Raw genomic sequence first — 19,936 nt, 5'->3', positions numbered from 1 at the left:
AGAAGGCAAACTCTTCTCTAACAGATGTTTAGCACAGACGAATGGGCTCAAAATTTGGAGCAGTGTGCTGATGCAAAAGGAAGGACTATGAAATTTGGATGGCAGATATGAAATATAAGATAGATAAGAAAGTTGTCTCACAATACAGTGAAACACAGTCTTGGATGATTTTTTTTAAACATGAGATACAAATGTGTGATGCAAACACAATATTCAATTGACCAGAGACCCTGAAGACAGCTTCCCTAACATGAAAGAGATAAAAAAGATCTTATTTGAAGGCTAAATAAAAGTAAGCTGAATGATGATGCTGCCAATAATGAATGTTTTCTTAAAATTTCTAAACATTAATGATAGCATTTAGCTAAATTGGGGAGTTTACATTAGATTTTGAGAATTAAAAATTAGTATGGAATTTATTATGAAGAATTGTTGGAGTCAGTTCATCATTTAGTGATTTATTTTGATATCAAGAGACAGAAAAAATTATTTCTCTAATATGTACATGGGATTTTTTACTGTCTTCAGTTACATGGAAGCAACTACAAATCAGCTGAAAATATTTTTTAAAGTAAATTAATTGTGGTAGAATTCTTAGGACAAAATTTTGCTACATATTCAGATGTAGTTTTTCAGTTTACTGCTTACTCATATAGCAGTAAAATGGCTCTAAGTATCTAATTATAACAAGAGAGGGGAAAAAAGTGAAGGAAAGTTATTAACAAAAAGTATAAATGAGATTTCAAAAAATGGTAAAGTTCGGTAGAGGAGATAAAAAGAGGTAAAAAAACCACAGTAGTGAAATGGGGAAAATAATGAAATTATTCACATCAGAATGACTCAACCTGCTTACAGAAGACTGGTGTCTTGTTAGGCAGAAATGGTAGAATTGAGAGGAATAATACTGAGTGGATAGAAGTGTTAGTAGATATTGCTACTCTGTTGGGGTTTTTTTCTTTTTTTTTTTTTATGTAAAGTTCTCAGAGCATTCATTTTTATTTATCCTGAGTTACAGGACACTTCTGCAGTAGTCCTCCAGTTTTCCAGGCTTCCATGATGCCTTGTGTTCTTTGTAATAATCCTGGTCTACATTTGCCCTGACATTACAATTCACTTCAGTAAATTAGATTATTTGCGTGTGCACTCAAAACAAAAGAGCTAATTCAGGTAGTTGTTTAAGCACTCAGTGAACTTCAAGTGTTCTCTTATTGTGGTGCCTGCTGCTTTTCCTTGGCGTAAAGCAGTTTCATCTGAGATGGAACCATATTCAGGGTTTTCATGGATAGAATGACTTTATGTGTTTAGGCTTTTGTCCTCAATAAAACTTCAGTGTTTTAAAAAGCTTTTCAAGTTATAGTAGTCAAATCACACACAGATGCATACAGGGTTAAAGATGTTTGTATGTCTCTTCAAACAAAAGATTTCTCATGAATGTTGTAATTTGTTGTGAAGTTCTTTTGTTGTTGCTTCTCCCTTTGTGAAGGAACTACTGTCATGGTTGCTTGATTTTTTGAAACCTGTTGGAATTGGGTTTCTGTCAAAATAATAAAATTTCTATTTGCACAGCTATTCGTGAAGCAGCCACAGTGGGATTTTTGTGTATCAAAATATATAGGAATATTGCAAGTAATTCCAGATAAAGAAGGTTAAAATAATTTTTGAAACCTCTGTATTTCATTAGAAAACTGTTTGAAAGTCTAGGTCACATTGATGCCCTAAATATGTAGTGGCCAACATTAAAAAATAGAATGTTGTACAGGTCTTTAATTCTTTTCCTCTTAGAAAAGTGTTTTTGTGAGAAAGAGAAGGTTAGTTGAAAGAGCCATTCCTGAGAACAATTAATATGCTAGGTTTATGTATATGAAAAGTAAATAGTTCTCAAGAGGAACTTGGTAGGTTCTATCAATAGCTCATTTGAAAAGAAGTAGGTATAAGAAAAAGTCAATTATTATTTGACTTTAAGGAAGGAAGTTCTGGAGTCTCATAGCTCACTAATGTTGTAAGGTAGGAGAGCATTATTTTTTATTGATAATAGATACATAAAAATTTTACCATGATTAACAGCAGTCAAACATATCAAAACAAAAAGCACAGAGGAACCCAGAGAATGGGGAGCAATCCACGATGAAAGGCAGTTTTTCAAAAAAAACACTTAGTGGTCAAGTGAGAAAAGTAGGAATTGGATATTTCATGTTAAGTATTCTGAACAAACTTTTTTCTAATTCAGCCTGTTGAACCCACAAAGTATTAGAGCACTTGTATCACATTTAGGATACAGACTGCATAATGGCAGCCAAAATCCTTCCATTATTTTTGTCACAAATACCTTGTGTTGCTTTATACAAGGAAGTGTGTCATTGAGCCATAGGAGTAGAATGACAGACAGCCGAGGTAGATGATGATGATGATAAAATCAAATACAGTTTGTGACTCTGTACTCTTCTAGGAATGATTCTTAATTTTTTTAAGCTGAATTGTGCAGCGCTTGTCTTCTGACATTTTACCAAAAAAACCACACAAGGTCATTTGTTCAGGAGATGACAAAGAATCTGATACTCAGCAACACAGCAATATTTTTACTTTGTTAAATCTAAGAAATATGTTACAAGCCAAAAGTAGTCACTCTTGAGAATCCCCTCCTGCTGGAGGTTAAAGAGAAAATCTAATGTACCCAAGATACTCTGGATACTAGAGAATGTTTGAGAGCACATGTTCAGTTCAGAGGAAGCCTCATTTTTTTTTTTTTCAGTCTTTTTAAATCTGAGAGGAAGGAAGGGATGAGCTGCTTGGGATAAATTATTTTCCTTGTAGCCTCTTTGAATTTCAGAAAAAAACTAAAGATAATTAAATGAGGGTTAGCCATTTGTCATTATTAACTATATTGTCAGATGATAACTCGTGTTTTAATTATGCTGCTTACTACTGAAGTCTGTTCCTTTGGCAGGTTTTCAAGGGTGTTATGATCTGATGAAAATGCACCATAGTTCCTATGGTAGTAGAAATAATAAGAAAAACATTAACTAGACGTTTTAGATGTAATACCTTGTAAGAGTTGTTTCTTTGCAGCTCACTACTGACAAAATTCTTAATTTAGAGCATGAGGAGTAAATGCTGGCATTTCTTATACAATTCATGCAACAGACATTATTGCTTGGTATTTGAAAAGGCCATGTACTCTGTAGACTTGCACTGGAAATTTAGGTCTATGCTGTGAATTTCTGATTCTGCTTGACTTCATAGTTCTGACAGAGGTTTGTACCTGTACTGTAGATCTATGAGGATTCCATTGTTCTTCAGTCTGTGTTCAAAAGCGCAAGACAGAAGATAGCCAAAGAAGAAGAAAGTGAGGATGAAAGCAATGATGATGAAGAAGAAGATGAGGAAGAAGAATCAGAATCAGAATGTGAGTCCCCAGCTAGATACTGACAAGGAAATATCTCAGGGGATGGAAGAGCAGGTTTTGCTGCTTTTGCATGGAGACTGATTATAAGGTTCTATTTTCTATTGGTAGAAGTTTCTTACTAAGGTTGCTTAGGTGTAACATTGTTTTGGTCTCTCAACTTGGTGTTCTGGCTTACTTCTATTTAAATTACTCCTAAGCAAGAAACAATTTGTAGAGGTGCTTTGTGGGCAACCATAATTGCTTATAAGCCCTTCAGGGCCTGTTCATGCTGTTTGTAAATGGAAGTGCCTGGAAAGGCTGGAGACGATCTTTATCGGCAAGCGGTCAACCTTCAGGCACGATGTGACATACAAAGTTCATCATATGGTTAAGAACCACATGATGTTGAAAACACTCTTCAGTGTGACAAGGACTAAGTGAAACTCTGATTGTTTCAGAACACTCATTAAGTCACTGTAGGTTTGGAAACATGATGAAGTGGAGAAGGATGATTCCTTCATTGCACTTTGTGCCATCCAGTACATCTATCCAAATTCCAACTACCCCATTTTTCTGGTTACAGAAGCTGTATTGCTTGGCCCTGAGTTACCCTTACAAGTGTGTGGTGCAAGCATGCAGCTTCAGTAGATCATTTGGAAGTGAGTGGATATTCTGGAATCAGAATAACATGTGCTTTAGAAACATGTTAACTCAAAATTCACCAGTAACCTCCACACAGAATTTCTGTACTTTAAAATACAAAAAAAAAAGTCTGTTTATACAAAGGCTAAATACTTCTGTGGTAAGGAAGAAAATACTTTTAAATGTATATCTTTTCAAAGGACCGTATACTACCTATGTATACCATACATTCTGAGAATCAAACGAAAATGGATATGGTCATCTAAAAGTTAGTCTTTATAGTTTAATATATTAGTGTTATAACTATTAAAAACAAGAGAAATAAAAGCAAATACCTCTTGCTTTTTGTTCCACAGTCCGTGTAAAGTCAGAGGGGAATGCCTTTTCAGGCTGCTACTAGAGGTGAATTTCTGTAACAAGAGACAGCATTTAAAGTTGATATGTGAATGTTACAATAATGTACGCTGTTGAACTTTTTGCAGCAAAATCAGTGAAAGTCAAAATCAAGTTGAATAAGAAGGATGAAAAAAGTCGGGAGAAAGGAAAAGGCAAGAAGAGGCAAAGCAGAGCAAAAGCCAAGCCTGTCGTGAGTGATGATGATAGTGATGAGGATCAAGATGAAAATGTAAGTTTTGTTCAGTGAGACTGTGGAAGTGGTTACAGTGATTGCGTCTCTGCCCTGTCCTGCTTGCTGTCAGAATTCTCAACTATTCATGCTTAAGCACGTATTTAACTTGTAGTGATCATCCTGAGAAAATTGGGTGGGGGTGTTAACTGTACCTGAGGTGTTTATGAGATCTGATCCCAGTGCTGGAAGAAAAGAAGTCTAAGAAGTTTGGATCTTATTTCTTCGAGCTGTTCCTACATTCATTGAACCTTTAAGTCTCATGGTCTGTTTGCTTTTGTCCACAGATGAAAAACTTACAGCTTGATTACTTTTTACTTTGTTTTAGTGGGTGCTTCTATTATTGCAACAAATGAAAATAGATGTCTTGCCAATTGTTTTTAAATGTCTGGATAGAAAGAAAGAGCTGGTGTTTCTTGACTCTCTGTCTTTCCTCTCTAAAGAAGTCTACAGCAATTAGATGAAATTTCATGAAAGAGAAATACTAGATAACACAGTACCTTTCTTCAGGCTATCTTGATTTGTCACTTTAATTGTCATATTTCTTCCTCATACTTCCTTTTATTTTTCCTTCTTTAACAAATTCCACAGAATAGCTGGAAAGAATTTCTGACTTGTCTTGTGTCTCTTACCTCTAGGACCAGTCGGAAGCAAGCGGAAGTGATGATGAGTGATCCATAGGGTTTATTTTCTTGGCAGAACTGACCCCTTCCCCTTCTCTTCTCTTTTCTCCTATTTTACACCCAGTGAATTCTTTTTGTCAAATAGACATCGGGTTGTTTCTGTATTCTCATTCTCTATAAATTAGCTTTAGGATAGTGCCAGACAAACGTATGATATCATGGTGTAAAAAAGGCAAAAAAATGTAACATATTGTGACCAAATGGGCCTCAAAACAACAACAAAGAAACCTTTTGAGGGAAAATGTGGGTTGATAGTATATTTCTATGGGCTGGTTTTGACTTGGTAATGGTTTGATTGTGCCTGGTTTTATCATTTGATAAGGTTTTTTTCAGTGGCATCAGAAAGACAACAAAAAAAAAGTCTTTTGTAGCATTGATAACCAGGAGAAGTCATTCAAAACCACTGGTTATTTTATTTTTCATCAGGCCGTTTTCAAATTTTTTATTTGTCCTGTATTGGTTTTTTACACTGTGGTACATATATGCGACTTTGTTTAATAGCTTATAAATGTTCAGTAGTTAGCTTTCATACACCTTACCCCATATACATTTTTCCACTTTATGCTTGATGATCTTCAGAAAAAGCCTTTTTGAATTGTATCGAATTTATGTCTACTGTAAACTTTGCTTAACTTTTTTTTCTCTATTAAAGAAGTTGGTTTAAAAATGCTATTGAATATTGCAATCTATATAGTGTAACGTATGGCTTCTTTCATCAGACTGATCTTCTATGTTACCAATGTGGATTATCACCTTTTCCCTAAAGTGTACTTAATCTTTGCTTTCTTTGCACAATGTCTTTGGTTGCAAGTCATAAGCCTGAGGCAAATAAAATTCCAGTAATTTTGAAGAATGTGGTGTTGGTGTTTTCCTAATAAAGAGATGCAGCCTTGTGTTACAAGTTCCACAAAAATATTTTTGTAATAGCAATGAGAGAGCAGGAGTATCTCCTGCAGAGAAGTCCACTTTGGTCCTTCTTCAGTGTAAAATTCAAATATCATAAAAGTGTCTTCTGAGATGGAGGGAAGATATGCGATACATGTTAAAGAATAATAAAATTGAAGTAGAAGACTGGTACCTTGATATAAAAGCATAATTCATTATTTATTTACAATTAAAGTGATAAAGCAATAAAATATTTTTTTATTTTTCTTTCTGGAAATATATATCCATATGCCTTAGTGGGCATGAATACAATTATTTATGCAGGCAGTCAGACCACCCAGAAGTCAGTTTATTTAAAGTCTTAACTTGAGGTATCACAGTGGTGATGCAACATGATGCAGTAATCTAAACGTTTGAACTATATATTTGCAGTTAACATTGCTACTCTGCAAAATCAAAACTTAGATTTGAGCATATCTTGTGTAAAAAATGTACAAGCATAGAAGCCTCTTTGTAAGCAGAAGATTTCTTTGTTATATGAACTTCTGAGAGTGTGTCTCCAATAAAGCTCTTCATGCTGCCTTGCAGTATGTTAACTGTTTCAGATTTCTGTAGCTCACTTGAAGAGTGATCAGTAAGTTGGACTGGTGCCCATTTGATTATATTAGCCCTGCACTGAGAGAAGTCAGCTTTGCTTAGCTTCAACAATTTCAAACATTTTATTCCTAGCGCGAATTGAAGACCCAGTATTTCACAGAGAGGTTTCATTGATCACAGAGGCTCACATTGATGCTACCAAGTGTCTGAAGACAGCATTACAAAGAACCAAGTCCTGGTGGACACCAAGTGAGCCAACAGTGTGTGAGCCAACAATGAACACGAGTGCATTATTTTTGCGAAAAAGGTATCCTGGACTGTATTAGGGGGAGTGTTGCCAGCAGGTCCCGAGAGGAGATCCTTAACTTCACCTCAGCACTGTTGAGATGTATCTGGAGTGCTTTGTCCAGTAGTGGACTGCATCTGAAGAGAAGACATGGACATACTGGAGACTCAAGTCCAGGAAAGGGGTACTGACATAGTTCAAGGACTGGAGCACATGACATACACAGGGAGTCTGAGAAAGCTGGCACTATTCAGCATGAAGAGTGGGCTCAAAGGCATCTTGTTGATGTGAATTAGTTTTGGGAAAGGGAAGGTGCATGGAAGGCAAAACCAGGATCTTTTCAGGGCAGGACCAAGAGGCAGTGGGCACACACTGAAATCACGGGCAGTGCCTATGAATATTGTGAAACTTCTACTTTGAAGGTGACTGAGCCCTGGAACAAATTCCCCATAGAGCTTTAGTCTTCCTTGGAGATAGTTAAAAGCCACCTCTAAGTGGCCCTACTTGAGCAGAGGGATTGGACCAGATGACTTCCAGAGGTGCCTGCCTATAGTCCTGTGATTCTGTGATGCAGGATAATTTAGTTTTCAGTGACAGTTTCATAAGATCATACATTCCATAGAGAGATGTTATTTTTTCCCTGCAAAATGAACCAAATCTAGTAACCTGTTACGCATGACAAAAATCATATAGTGGCAGTCACTGCTGGCCTAGACTGGATTTTAAAACTGACAGCTTGGATATAAAAGGCACAGTATCACATTACCCATCCCCAGAGTCACTGATGACTTTGCAGTGACCCAGTTTCATTTATTTTTCAAGAACTCATTATTTGCAGATGAGTGTTTAGCTGGATAAAGAAAATTAACTAAGATGCAACACTTCTGTTGAAATTGAAAGTAGCTTTGGGTTTGGTCAATAACTGTAAATCATATTATGATACCAGTTTGCATGAAGAAATACAGTTGAATTCTTACTGCAGCTTCTTTTACCAGCTTTAAGTAATTTCAAAATATTTTTAATTTCCTCTCTTAGTTTCAGAAAACCCTCAGAAGACCTGCAAATATTTTTTGACATTAAAATAAAGTAGATTTAGGATGTAACACATGCTTATGCCTCCACTGCTGTTGGTCCTGTTATTTTGCTTAGGATTTTAATTCATTCTACCAGAGTAGAATTTTAATTGCTATCTGGCTGTTTCTCTGTATGAATTTATTGTATTTTTCAAGTTGAATTGTTTTCCTGGCAATCTTAGTACATTATTTACAAAAAAAAAGAAAAAAAAGGTACTGGGAAAATTGTTGTCATGTGTAACTTTCCTAATTGTTTACCAAAAAAAGGAGAAAATCTTTACTTAAATTACAAATCTGTGTTTAAGGTGGAAATATTTTCTCCTTTACAGAATTCCCTCTCTAGTACAAAGTGACAGGTAAAACACTTGAAATGCCTTTTGGACTGTACCCATTAAAGTGCAGTGCTACAGTCCATACTGAGGAAATCTAGCTCATTTCCTGCTGCAGTTTCAAAAATAGTGTAATAAAATTGGAAATGGTGTAGCTTGGGCTCTGATGAAGACAAGAAAAGTGAAGTAAATAAAAGATGTTTTCTTGACACATCGGTTTCTCCTGGGAAATAGGCAGCAGTTTAAGTGGGCCAGATGAAAGAAATTTAACATCTTTTATACATTTCAGATGCTTTTAATAAAATTTATTTTCCCCTCACATCTTCTGAAAGAAACAAAGAAAATACAGATTCTTCTCATCATTGATATAAATTACTTCCTCCTTAAATATGTCTGGTCCTCAGTGCAAAGTATTTCTCACTCCCTCAGCTCATGAATGAAGCTGACGACTGGACTCAATGATTGTGAAGGCATGAAGACACAGCAAATGCTGCCACAGCCTCTGTGCACACTGAGACAAAGGCAGAGCTGATGCAGTGGTAAGTCTCAGAGTTGTGTGCAGTTACTGAGCTGTTGATACATGCTCAGTCCTGCCAACTATCTGAGCATTAATAGCTCTGTTAATAATGCCCAAGCTAATGTCACTTCTTCATGAGTGCTTGGATGATCAGGTTTACGAAACATAGTCTAGCCTGAAAAACAGAATACTAAAAACAGGACACGGAATATTAAAAAAAAAAAAATTAATCTTTTATAAAGGGATTTTTAGGCGGGTGTCTTGCTTTCCCCTCTGTTCATTTCCTGGAAAAACCTCTGAAATATTTTAAAGTTCCTGCAGATTTTGAGTAGGGACTTCAACTGTATGCTGAACCATAGGTTCAGAAAAGGAGCTAGCAAAAGTATTTTATGTGGTTGTTTTGATCTAAAGAGGAAGAGGAAGCAGGTTCAGGGTAGGCAAAGAGGCGAGTGATATAATTTTGACTCCTTTGCATTTGGCTTGTATATTATTTGAGGAGTCACTCATTCCTAATCTTTCTGTGCTGAAAAAAGGTGTAGAGGTAGGTGAGACAAAAGCAATAAGCAAAAAGTGTGAAACAATTAGCATTTACTTAATTCGGTTTTGATGGAACTGGACATTTCATTCAGCAGGGACAGAACTTTAGGACTGTGCAGCCATATGAGTGTTTAAACAGCAAGGACCATGTTTGCACAGGGGGTAATTTTGTTAATTACGTTGAAATGAAAATGCCAGGAAGGATTATCCAGAGGTAGCCTCCCTATTCTCTGTGAGGAAAGTCAGAAAGTATATTTTATTCAACAGTTATTTAAACATGATACAAAACAAAAGTTCACTGGAAGTTGGTGCCTCATTCTCTCTTATTTCCCCTTAACAACCAAAAGCTCAAGTGAGAGTAGGTTGGTGCAGACACAACAGTACTTTCTTATGTAGAAGTCATATCTGCTCTCCAGATGCTACTCCTTGTCTCTCCATTAGCTTGAAGAGAAAGCTACAGTCTGGCAATGCTTACCATATTTTTTACTTTATGTTCACACAGAGATGGGTATGTTGAAGAACATACTGAGGTTTGTGCCTTGATTGGATGCTGTTATGTATTCTCCTGTCTATTCTAAAGAGCTTTTATTTCAATCTGTGTGGTGTTTTTCCTTCCTTGTTATATTTGTGACCAGAGCAGACACACTAAGAACAAAAATTTTATCCAATTAGATGATGACAGCTTCTGTTTTCTTCCCCTGTATGCCAAGTTGCTGTCAAAAAAGCTGAATCACAACAAATTGCTGCAACATGAAGTTACTATATTTTCAGAGGGACAAGAAAACTTGTAGATTCATACACACAACAAGGACCATTTTTATAACTTCCAATTTAGGTAGCTGTTTTGCTGGGTTTGTTCTTGGTATTCAGTGTCATGTTTTCATGCACAATCCATTGTTGCAGTGACATATACTGGTGTTTCATTGCATTTGTTGCTTTTGTTGACATAAAGGGTTTAAGTTACGTATTGCATTATCTGCCACCTGCAAATACAAACTTTACATCAGCTATTCTCATGCCAGGAGATGGAGATAAAATCAAGAGAGGACCCTAATACTAAGACATTAATTCATTGCAAGTGAAAGATAACTACTTATATGCCAGATGTAATTCTTTTTTTCTTCTCTGAAACAGACATGGCTTCTGGTAAAGGTGAATTAGTGTCCATTTGTATTATTTGTATTATGGTTTATACTCCATTTTGCAGTACTAGTATCTGTTATATGCATTCTCCCCTTGGGCTTCCAGCATAGCTTCTCTTCTCTCCACATTCCATTGGGATAAATTTTGTATGAACTTGAGTGCCTTACAGACTTAAAGAAGTCAGTGCTTAATTGTGCAGCATTACTTCCCATCTCCTTTGTCATTTTAACTTGAGAAGAAGGAGGAAAAAGGCATTGCCTGACGATTCACTTAGAATTTTGCTTTTTCTGTGACCAGAACGCCTTGTTTCTATTAATGCAGTTGTCTGGTGACGTAACCCTAGGGACATGTCAGTGCTCCTGCACTTTTAGAAGTTTCTTTGAGTTATTCATATGGTCAAAGAAGAAAGCAGTGAAGCTGAGCATATCAGACATTCTGCAGATGCACAAAAGACAGTAAGGGTTCCATGTCAGTGCACTTAAGCACTCAGAAGTAGTAAATAGGTACTTAAAACTGTGCAGTTAATTTCAACTACATAAGGGGCAGTCTAACCAAAACAACATTTTACTTCTGCTGTAGAAAACCTTACTAGACCAATTTCCACTGTATCACTTCACTGAATGTAACTTTTTGTTCGGTGTCTTCATGCCATCTTCTACTGTTTCTGTTTAATAGTAAAGATTTAAATCATAGATATTTTGAGTAATTACAGGAAAATTATTCATCCTGGAGGGTGGCCAATGTGATGCCCATCTTCAAGAAGGGTCAAAGAAAGTTTGGGGGAGCTACAGGCCTTCCAGCCTGACCTCAGTGCTGTGGAGGGTTATGGAGCAGATTGTTTTGAGTGCCATCACACAGCATGTACAGGACAACCAGGGGATCGTGCTCCATCAACAGAGGTTTGTGATAGGCATGTCCGGCTGTACAACTTGATCTCCTCCTTTGACAGGGTTACCCAGGGAGTGGATAAGGGAAAGGCTGGGGGCATCATCTGCCTGGACTTCAAAGACTTTGACAGTGACTCCCACAACATTCTCTGGGAGAAGCTGTCAGGCCATGGCTTGGACAGGTGTATTCTGTTCTGGGTAAAAACCTGGCTGTATGGGACCAGAGATTGCTGGTGGAGATACAACCAGCTGGTGGCCAGTGACTAGTGGCGTTCCCCAGGGCTCTGTACTGGGGCCAGTTCTGTTTCATGTTCTTTATGGATGATCTGGATGAGGGGATTGAGTGCACCCTCAGTCAGTTTGCAGATGACACCAAGCTGGGTGGGAGTGCTGACCTGCTGGAGGGCAGGAAGGCTCTGCAGAGGGATCTGGGCAGGCTGGAGCATGGGCCGAGCCCAGTGGTGTGAGGCTCAACAAGGCCCAGTGCTGGGCCCTGCCCTTGGGTCACAGCAACCCCAGGCAGTGCCACAGGCTGGGGCAGAGTGGCTGCAAAGCTGCCACAGGAAAAGGCCCTGGGGGTGCTGGTGACAGCAGCTGAGCGTGAGCCAGCAGTGCCCAGGTGGCCAAGAAGGAACTGGATGTGGCACTTGGTGCCATGGTCTGGTTGATAAGGAGGTGTTTGGTCAAGATTGTACTCTGTGATTTTAGAAGTCTCTTTTCCAACCTTAAAGATTCTGTTAATTTTTTCACTATTTCTAGAGAATCTGGAGGATGCATGGATGCTGTTAGCAGGGTCCATACCTCCATGACAGAATCAAAGTACTTTGCACTAGTGATTTCTCTGAGATGCATAGGTTAAACAAAACAAAGCAATACAAAACAACAACAAAAACCCAAACAAAAACAAAACAAAACAAAAACAGAGAAAGAAAAATTAAGAGGCAGCTTGTCCTAAATCTGGTGAGCTGATTATTTCTACTTATGGGAAAAAAAAAAAAAGGCTATTACTGTCCCTTTGTCCAGACTCAATTCAAAGCATCCTCCCTGTTTCCAGAACATAAATGCCTAGTTCAGCTGACTTGAGACTCAGACACCAAGCTGTAGGGGAGAAGTGTGAATATATTACTCACAACCATTCAAGTGATGGATTTTTTTTCTCTGCCATGCAGTGATTCTGTCATTCTGACTACTTCTGGGGCTCATACCCTTGCCTTTTCCAACTGTGCCATCTTGAAAGTTCTCACCTGAGACACATTGCTGGAATGATGAACATGAACCTTCAGTGCACTTTTTTTAACCTTAGTAATATGAAGAGCTACAGAAACTCTGTAACCCTTCTGCAAAGGCTGCATCCACCACAGAAATAAACATTTTCAGGAAGGTCACACATGTATTAGCTTTCTGCTCACAGAAGGGCTGGAGTGTATGGAGCTCACATTTGTCAATGCCACAATTGTGGGCTTCTGGGTAAGGATCTGCAAACAATGCAGATGTCATTATGGGAGGCTGCTATAGACCATCCAGCCAGGATGATGATGCTGATGAATTACTCTTTGAAGAGCTAAGAGACACCTCTTAATCAATTGTCTTTGTTCTTTGGGGGATTTCAACTTGGCAGACATTAGCTGGGAATACCACATAGTGGGCACAAACAGGTCCAGAAGATGGGTAGAACTCCTGGATGACCACTTCATTATACAAGTACTAAGAGGAAAGAGCTAGGAAAGGTGCTCTCCTTGATTAGTTGTTTGCCAAACAGAGGGGGTTGTGTTAGTTGAGATTGGTGGCTGTCCTTATCACAGCAACCATGAAGCAATCTGGCTCAGAATCTGTTGACAGAAGGAAAAGTGCGAGCAAAACCTCCACTCTGGACATGAGGAGAGCAGACTTCAGGCTGCTCAGGGAATCAGTCAGTAGGGTACCCTGGGAAAATGCTCTGCAGCTGCTGGGGTCTGTCAGTGCTGGTCACATTTTAAGCACCATCTTCTAAGGGCATAGGAAGAGGCAATTCCCAAATGCCAGAAGTCAAGCAGGGGAGGCAGAAGATGGCTTGGCTGAACAGGAATCTTCTTTGGGAGGTAGGGGCAAAAAAAGAAGGTGTAGGCTCAGCAGAAGTAATGTCGGGTGATGTGGGAGAATCACAGAGATGCTGCTCACCACTGCAGGGAGGAAATTTGTCATGCTGAAGCTCAATTGAGGATGAAGCTGGCCACAACTGAGAGGAACAATAAAAAGAGGGGTTTTAAACGCATTAATAGCACAAGACAGTGGAGAAATAACATTGTCCTCTTAGAGGATGAGAACAGCCACCTCACAAACAAGGACATGGACATGGCAGAGATGTTTAATGCTTCCTTTGCCTCTGTCCTCAATGCCAATGATGGATTAATGGGCCCCAGGGCCCTGAGCTGGAGGACAGTGGCTGTGAGAATGATCAACTCCCAATTCCCTGTAAATCTATAGGGCCCAATGGAATTCATCTGAGAAGACTCAAAAGAGCTGGCTGATGTCATCACGAGACCTCTCTCTATGATTTTCTGATGGACTTGGGAATCCAGATAGGTCCCAGTTGACTGGAAGCTGGCTGATGTCCCAGTTTTCCAGAAGAGCAAGGATGAGCCTGGAAACTCCAGGCCTGGCAGTCTCACTTCAGTGACTGGCAAAATTATGGAGAATACTATTCTGGGAGGTATTGAAAAGCACCTGAAGGACAATGCAGCCATCGGTCACAGCCAACACAGGTTCATGATGGGAAAGTCCTGCTTGTCAGAATTAACCTAACTTTATGACAGAGTAACCCACTTACTTGATCAAGGGAAGCCAGTTGATGCAATCCTTTTGGATTTCAGTGAACGCTTCAATACTGCCTCTCACAGGATCCTTCTGGACAAAATGTCCAGCACACAGATGGATAAACACATCAAGTACTGGGTGAGCAAGTGGCTGATGGGTCAGGCACAAAGGGTTACAGTGAATGGGGTGGCATCAGGCTGGTGACCTGTCACAAGTGGCTTCCACAGGGCTCTTTCTTAGGCTCTACACTCTTCAACAAGTTCATAATTACTTGAATGCAGGACTCGAAGGGACATTATCTAAGTTTCCAAATGATACAAAATTGGGAGGAGCTGTTGAATCCCTTGAAGGCAGGGTGGCCCTGCAGGTAGACCTCAATGAATTAGAGGGCTGAGAGATTACCAACCATACAAAGTTCAGCAAGGGAAACTGCTGGATTCTGCATCTGGGACAGCCTAGATGTGCAGACAGACTGGGGAATGAGATGCTGGAAAGCAGCAACACAGAGAGGGACCAGTGGGTCCTGGTTGATGGCAAGTTGACCATGGTCAGCAGTGCCCTGGCAGCCAGGAGGGCCACCCGTGTCCTTGGGGCATCAGGGACAGCATGGCCAGCCAGGCAAGGGAGGGGATTGTCCTGCTGTGCTCTGAGCTGGGGCAGCCTCACCTTGAGTGCTGGGGGCAGATCTGGGTGCCACAGTGTAAGAGAGATACAGAACTATTGGGGAGTGTCCAAAGGAGGGCCACAAAGATGGTGAAGGGCCTTGAGGGGAAGCCCTATGGAGCAGCTGAGGTAATTTGGCTTGTTCAGCCTGGAGGAGACTGAGGTGAGACCTTACTGCGCTTAAAACATTTTTGTGAGGAGGACAGGCAGGCACTGATCTCTTCTCTGTGGTGACCAGTGGCAGGACCTGAGGGAATGGCCTGAAGCTGTGTCAAGGGAGGAACAGGCTCCTCGAGAAAGGGTCACGAAGCCTGACAAAATTCAAGCAGCAATTGCACAATGCTGTCAGGCACATGATGTGATTCTTGGGTTGAACTGGACTTGATGATCTTTGTGGGTCTCTTCCAACCCAGTGTATTCTGGGATATAATCTTTGGAGTGAGAACTAATTCAAAGCAGCTCCTCTAGGTGAACATGCTTCCCTGTCTGAGACATGAAGATTAATAAAGGGTAAACTTACCTTTGGGTAAGCCCAGCTGTGTGAGTGGGCAGCTCATCCCCTGTCAGAGCTCCGGTGAGTGCCATCTCATGCCCACCTATCACATCCCTGCTGAATTCAGCATTAGCCTCACTGGCTGTTCTGCCTGTGTCAATATTCCTCAGATGAGAGTGCTGCCTCTTTCTTCCAGACTAGTTTTTTAATAGCTAATGTCTGTATAAAAAAGATTCCTGGCCCTTGGAAGCAGTCATAACCTCAGTGAGTAACAGACAGTCACAACTGGCTTCCTCAGTGCTTTCCAATAGTTTCAGGAGAAGCCCATGTCATGCTTTCCCTTTCTATCGCTTGCTGTTGTAGATCCTTTAATGTAACTATGTGATCAATCAGAGTTACATCAGGTGAAATCACGGACACTATCCTACAAAATAACAGAGGCACCATCTGCACTGGTGGTAATGGTGTCTCTCATCTCTAGCCACCTCACCTTTCTGAAGTCCACCAAGTATTCAACAAGGGGTTGTTCATTGGAGCCATTGAGCAAAAAGAAATCTCAAGTTATTTTTAAACTAAATGAGCTTGCTCAGTAAAATGTTTTTAACTCATCCCAGAATTGCTTCTGTCCAGACACAGGATGAACAAATACTGTGCCGGATAGTGACAGCTTCATGAAAAGATAACTTTAAACTCAGAAAAATACCTACCATACAGAATTCACAGTTATCTTTTCAAAAATAAGAAATTACTCGTATGACACCACTTCGCACTTTGTTGCTCAAAAAGAGAGCAAACAGTGCTCTGTGAACTTGCTAAGAGAGTGTCTCCAGCACATCATGCATCATAACCTCCTATCATCCCTCTCAAACATGAGCCCCCACTTCAGTCTCATGGTATACTTTGGTGTAAAGCATGGGGATCCATCACACGAGAGGTCTGTTTTTGTCTAACAAGGTGTTACAGCATACCATGTGATATGACTACAGCAGTCAGTCTTGAAAAATGCTGCACAGATAAACTTGAAAATTTTAAACCTTATTGTTACAGAAATGTATAGAAATAGTCTTCTGTGAAAAGTGTAAACATTTCCAGGAAGGTCACACATACATTACCTTTTTACATATTCACTGGTGGGTCTATTTTTCCTCCTAGTTTTGCCTGAAAGTACACTCTGTCTCACATAAATGTACCAATCGCCTTCAGACAGCTTGAACAGCCAAGTCAGTGCCAAGGTTTGCACTGGACTCAGTTGTATCACAGAATCAGAGTATTCTGAGTTGGAAGGGGCCCACAAGGATCATCAGTCTGACTCTGAAGTGCATGGCCTGTACAGGGATCAAACCTGTGACCTTGGCATTATCAGCACCATGCTCAACCAACTGGCAGCAACCCATCAACTGTGTCCTAAATTATCCTTCTGTGCACAGGATTGAATTTTTTCCTTTGATAGCAAGGACAAATTAACTTTCCTAAGGGCAAATCTGGGGAGACTTCTAAAGGAAAATGAAACTCAGCAAGTGAGGAATAAGTCTAAAGTTTCAAAGCTACCTATTTTCACAACCAACAAGGTAATTTTTGAGGTCTCTACTGAAGCATTCTGCGTCATACATCATCTCTTGCTCTATGACACAGAAATTAATTTCAGCCTCATGGCAGGCCTTACAAGAACATGGTTATGAGGAGCCATGTTAGTCTGTGTAGCCTCTGAAAGTCACCTCTGGCCAACATGGTCTTTCCATTCTAGCAAGGAGCTTCTTCATCACTGAAGACAGCACAGGGAAATTTGCTTTCTCAAGCAACCAAATTCGACCACATTAAGCAACCTTTGCCAGGAGTGCTCCAGCCTGGGAGACAGGCAGGTAGAATTAATGTTAAATTAAATCCTGGTCCTATTTATGTAAGTCTTAATGCTTGCAAACTGGAAACAGAATGTTTGTTGTGGAAGGTACAAAGCTGAACTTTCATCTTTTACTTGTAAGTGATTGGGTACCCATGAAAATATTTTGAAATCTGAATAGGAAAAAACACTGTTCCAGGCTGTAGGAATACATCACTCTTTATGCACTTCAGTCATGGATCTTTTTAGTGTATCTCAATCACTGACAAGTTTGCACTGAGGTGCAGAAATTCAATAGGAGTTTGAGTTATTCTGTCAATACCTAATGTAAACAGCAAGCAGATGAAAAAATAGTAGTAATCCTTGTCTAAATAAATCCAGGAGTAACTTTCCTCTTGCTTGAGCTGAAGCTATCATTAAGCTACCAGGTTCAGATCTTATTATTGTTACTTGGAATCTTGTAGTCACCTGTTTTTATTTTTATTGAACAGTATTTCCTTCTAATTCACATCTACATGACTGCTCCTACTTTCATATGAATATGAATGTTATATATAAGGTCCTTCACATTGCCTTTCTTCTGTGTCTTTTGCAGACTCATGCAACAGCTTTGGAAGGCAACTGTCCATGGCAAAGATTAAAGTTTAGTTTGGGTTTGGGGCTTAATGCTATCCCAAGATGAGCACTGTGCTCTTGCCAGCTCACATGCTTCAGCAAAGTTTTGCTGGATCCCAAAACTAGTATTTCAAAGATATAGAAGAACTGGGAAAAATAATAGTCAATTAAAAAACAAAAACAGAAAAACCACTCTCTCGGAATACATACTGAAAGGCATTAAAAATCTATTAAAATTGGAAATTGGAAGAGGCCTTTATACAGTCAACATGAGCATGCAAACTATGACACAGGTGGAATCATTAAATAGAAAAGATAATTACCTTTTGCTTTAGAAAAACTTAATTGAAAGTGTTAAAAAGTGGTCTAGAAGTCTTCTTGCCCAGTTATTAGCTTTGATGTTTTGCTTATGTTTCACTGCTTTCCATAGAATAGAATAGAATAGAATAGAATAGAATAGAATAGAACAGAATAGAATATTATATTTCAGCTGTGAGGGACCTACAATGCTCATGTCCCCCAACTACCTAAGCATTTCAGGGCTGATGAAAAATTAAAGCATATTGTTAAGGATGTCCTCCAAATGCTCCTTAAACAATTACAGGGTCAGTGCATCAACCACACCTTCCAGGAACGCCATTCCAGGGTATCATTGTGGTAAAAACAAATGCATCTCTTCCGTGAGCTCTAAAAGACCAATTTAGAGTACACCTCCCAAGAATCCTTGTACAGCACTGTTATACCTCAAGCCTAATGGGAATGTCTGAATTATATAAAATGCAAATATTACCAAAGAATATTGATTTAAGTGACAAACAAACAAACAAACAAACAAGCAATACATTTAGGCATGTAAGTACTTTGCTTTTTTGGGGTTTCAATAGGAGAAATATGCTTTGCAATAATATTTCCTTAGACAATCCATCAGCTTTTTGGTTTTATGACAGGGGTGATCCTGAGTCTAAGCACATACATAGCAAAGGAGCACATTTATGCCATTTCAGGACATTAGAAACATAACCCAGATTTTGGTATGTTAAAAAAACATTAAGAAAACATCCAATAACTTAAAATGAGGTTGTATAAAACAAGGATATATTGCACAAGGATAGTATTTCATTAACTGCCACGAACTTCAGACACTTTGGGATTTTTTCTCCTTGTAAATTAATGCAATTGGAACATATTACAGGCAGACGGTAAGTCATAATTTGAAGCCTCTGAGACACTCAGTGTTCCTGGAGCAAAGGAATGAACCTTGAAAGAAGGGAAAATGAAGGTCAGATGAAAGGTCAGGGAAGCTGGGAGCTGCAGGTGACAGAAGAGCAGGGTCATGACAGGACTTGGTCATGGGACATGGCCTAGGTCATGCTTAGATACTGGCCCACAGGCCAGGCAGGGCTCACTGGTGACACAGCTTAAGCAAAGACCAAAACCAAGAGCCCCACTTAAAAGCAGCTTCCAGGGCAAGTGGAGATGATCTCTCTTGCTGAGGCTTCAACACCTCAGGGTCTGGTTTACCAAACCTTTGGGGTTTGTTTTTTTTGTTTTTGGTTTTGTTTTTCCTTTGAAAATAGAAAAAAAATTGATCATATTCTTTTATCTTGTCCAGCAAAAGATGCCAGCAGGGCTTCTCTTGTGAAGAACAAACCAAGAGCAACCCCTGGTGGATGCCCTCTCTCCCCACACTGTACTGGCACAGGGTGGGGCAGTCTGAGGATGCATGCAGTTCTTGAGCTCCTGGCTGCTGTGAGACAATGAGGGAGGCACAGGTTTCCCACAGCTCAGGGAGAACCCCACCTGCAATCAAATATTCATGATTTGGTTCTAGCATCAGGTAGCAAAAAAGAAAAGTCAACTCCAAGGTTGCCTTCTCTGTTTACACCTTCTATGCTTTGTTGCTAACAAAATATTTTGCTGGTACAGAATCTTTCATAATGTCTATTTGA

The 19,936-nt window shown here is 39.4% G+C and overlaps 1 protein-coding gene across 3 annotated transcripts in view; it reads left to right on the top strand.

Moving 5' to 3' along the window:
* SMARCA2 (SWI/SNF related, matrix associated, actin dependent regulator of chromatin, subfamily a, member 2) overlaps positions 1–6,185 on the top strand; it is a 115,614-nt gene extending 109,429 nt beyond the window's left edge. For all 3 annotated transcript variants that reach the window (XM_058824535.1, XM_058824537.1, XM_058824536.1), the window contains exons 32-34: positions 3,271–3,403; positions 4,507–4,649; positions 5,288–6,185. In XM_058824535.1, the coding sequence (XP_058680518.1) occupies positions 3,271–3,403; positions 4,507–4,649; positions 5,288–5,323 (312 nt within the window). In that variant the 3' untranslated portion in view covers positions 5,324–6,185. The remainder of the gene's footprint in view (positions 1–3,270; positions 3,404–4,506; positions 4,650–5,287) is intronic.
* Positions 6,186–19,936: the final 13,751 nt, after the last annotated feature.

Source organism: Ammospiza caudacuta, chromosome Z (genome assembly GCF_027887145.1).
Source record: "Ammospiza caudacuta isolate bAmmCau1 chromosome Z, bAmmCau1.pri, whole genome shotgun sequence".
NCBI lineage: Eukaryota > Metazoa > Chordata > Aves > Passeriformes > Passerellidae > Ammospiza > Ammospiza caudacuta.
The sequence above is the reverse complement of the archived record's forward strand: the minus strand, read 5'-3'. Positions and strand labels throughout refer to the sequence as shown.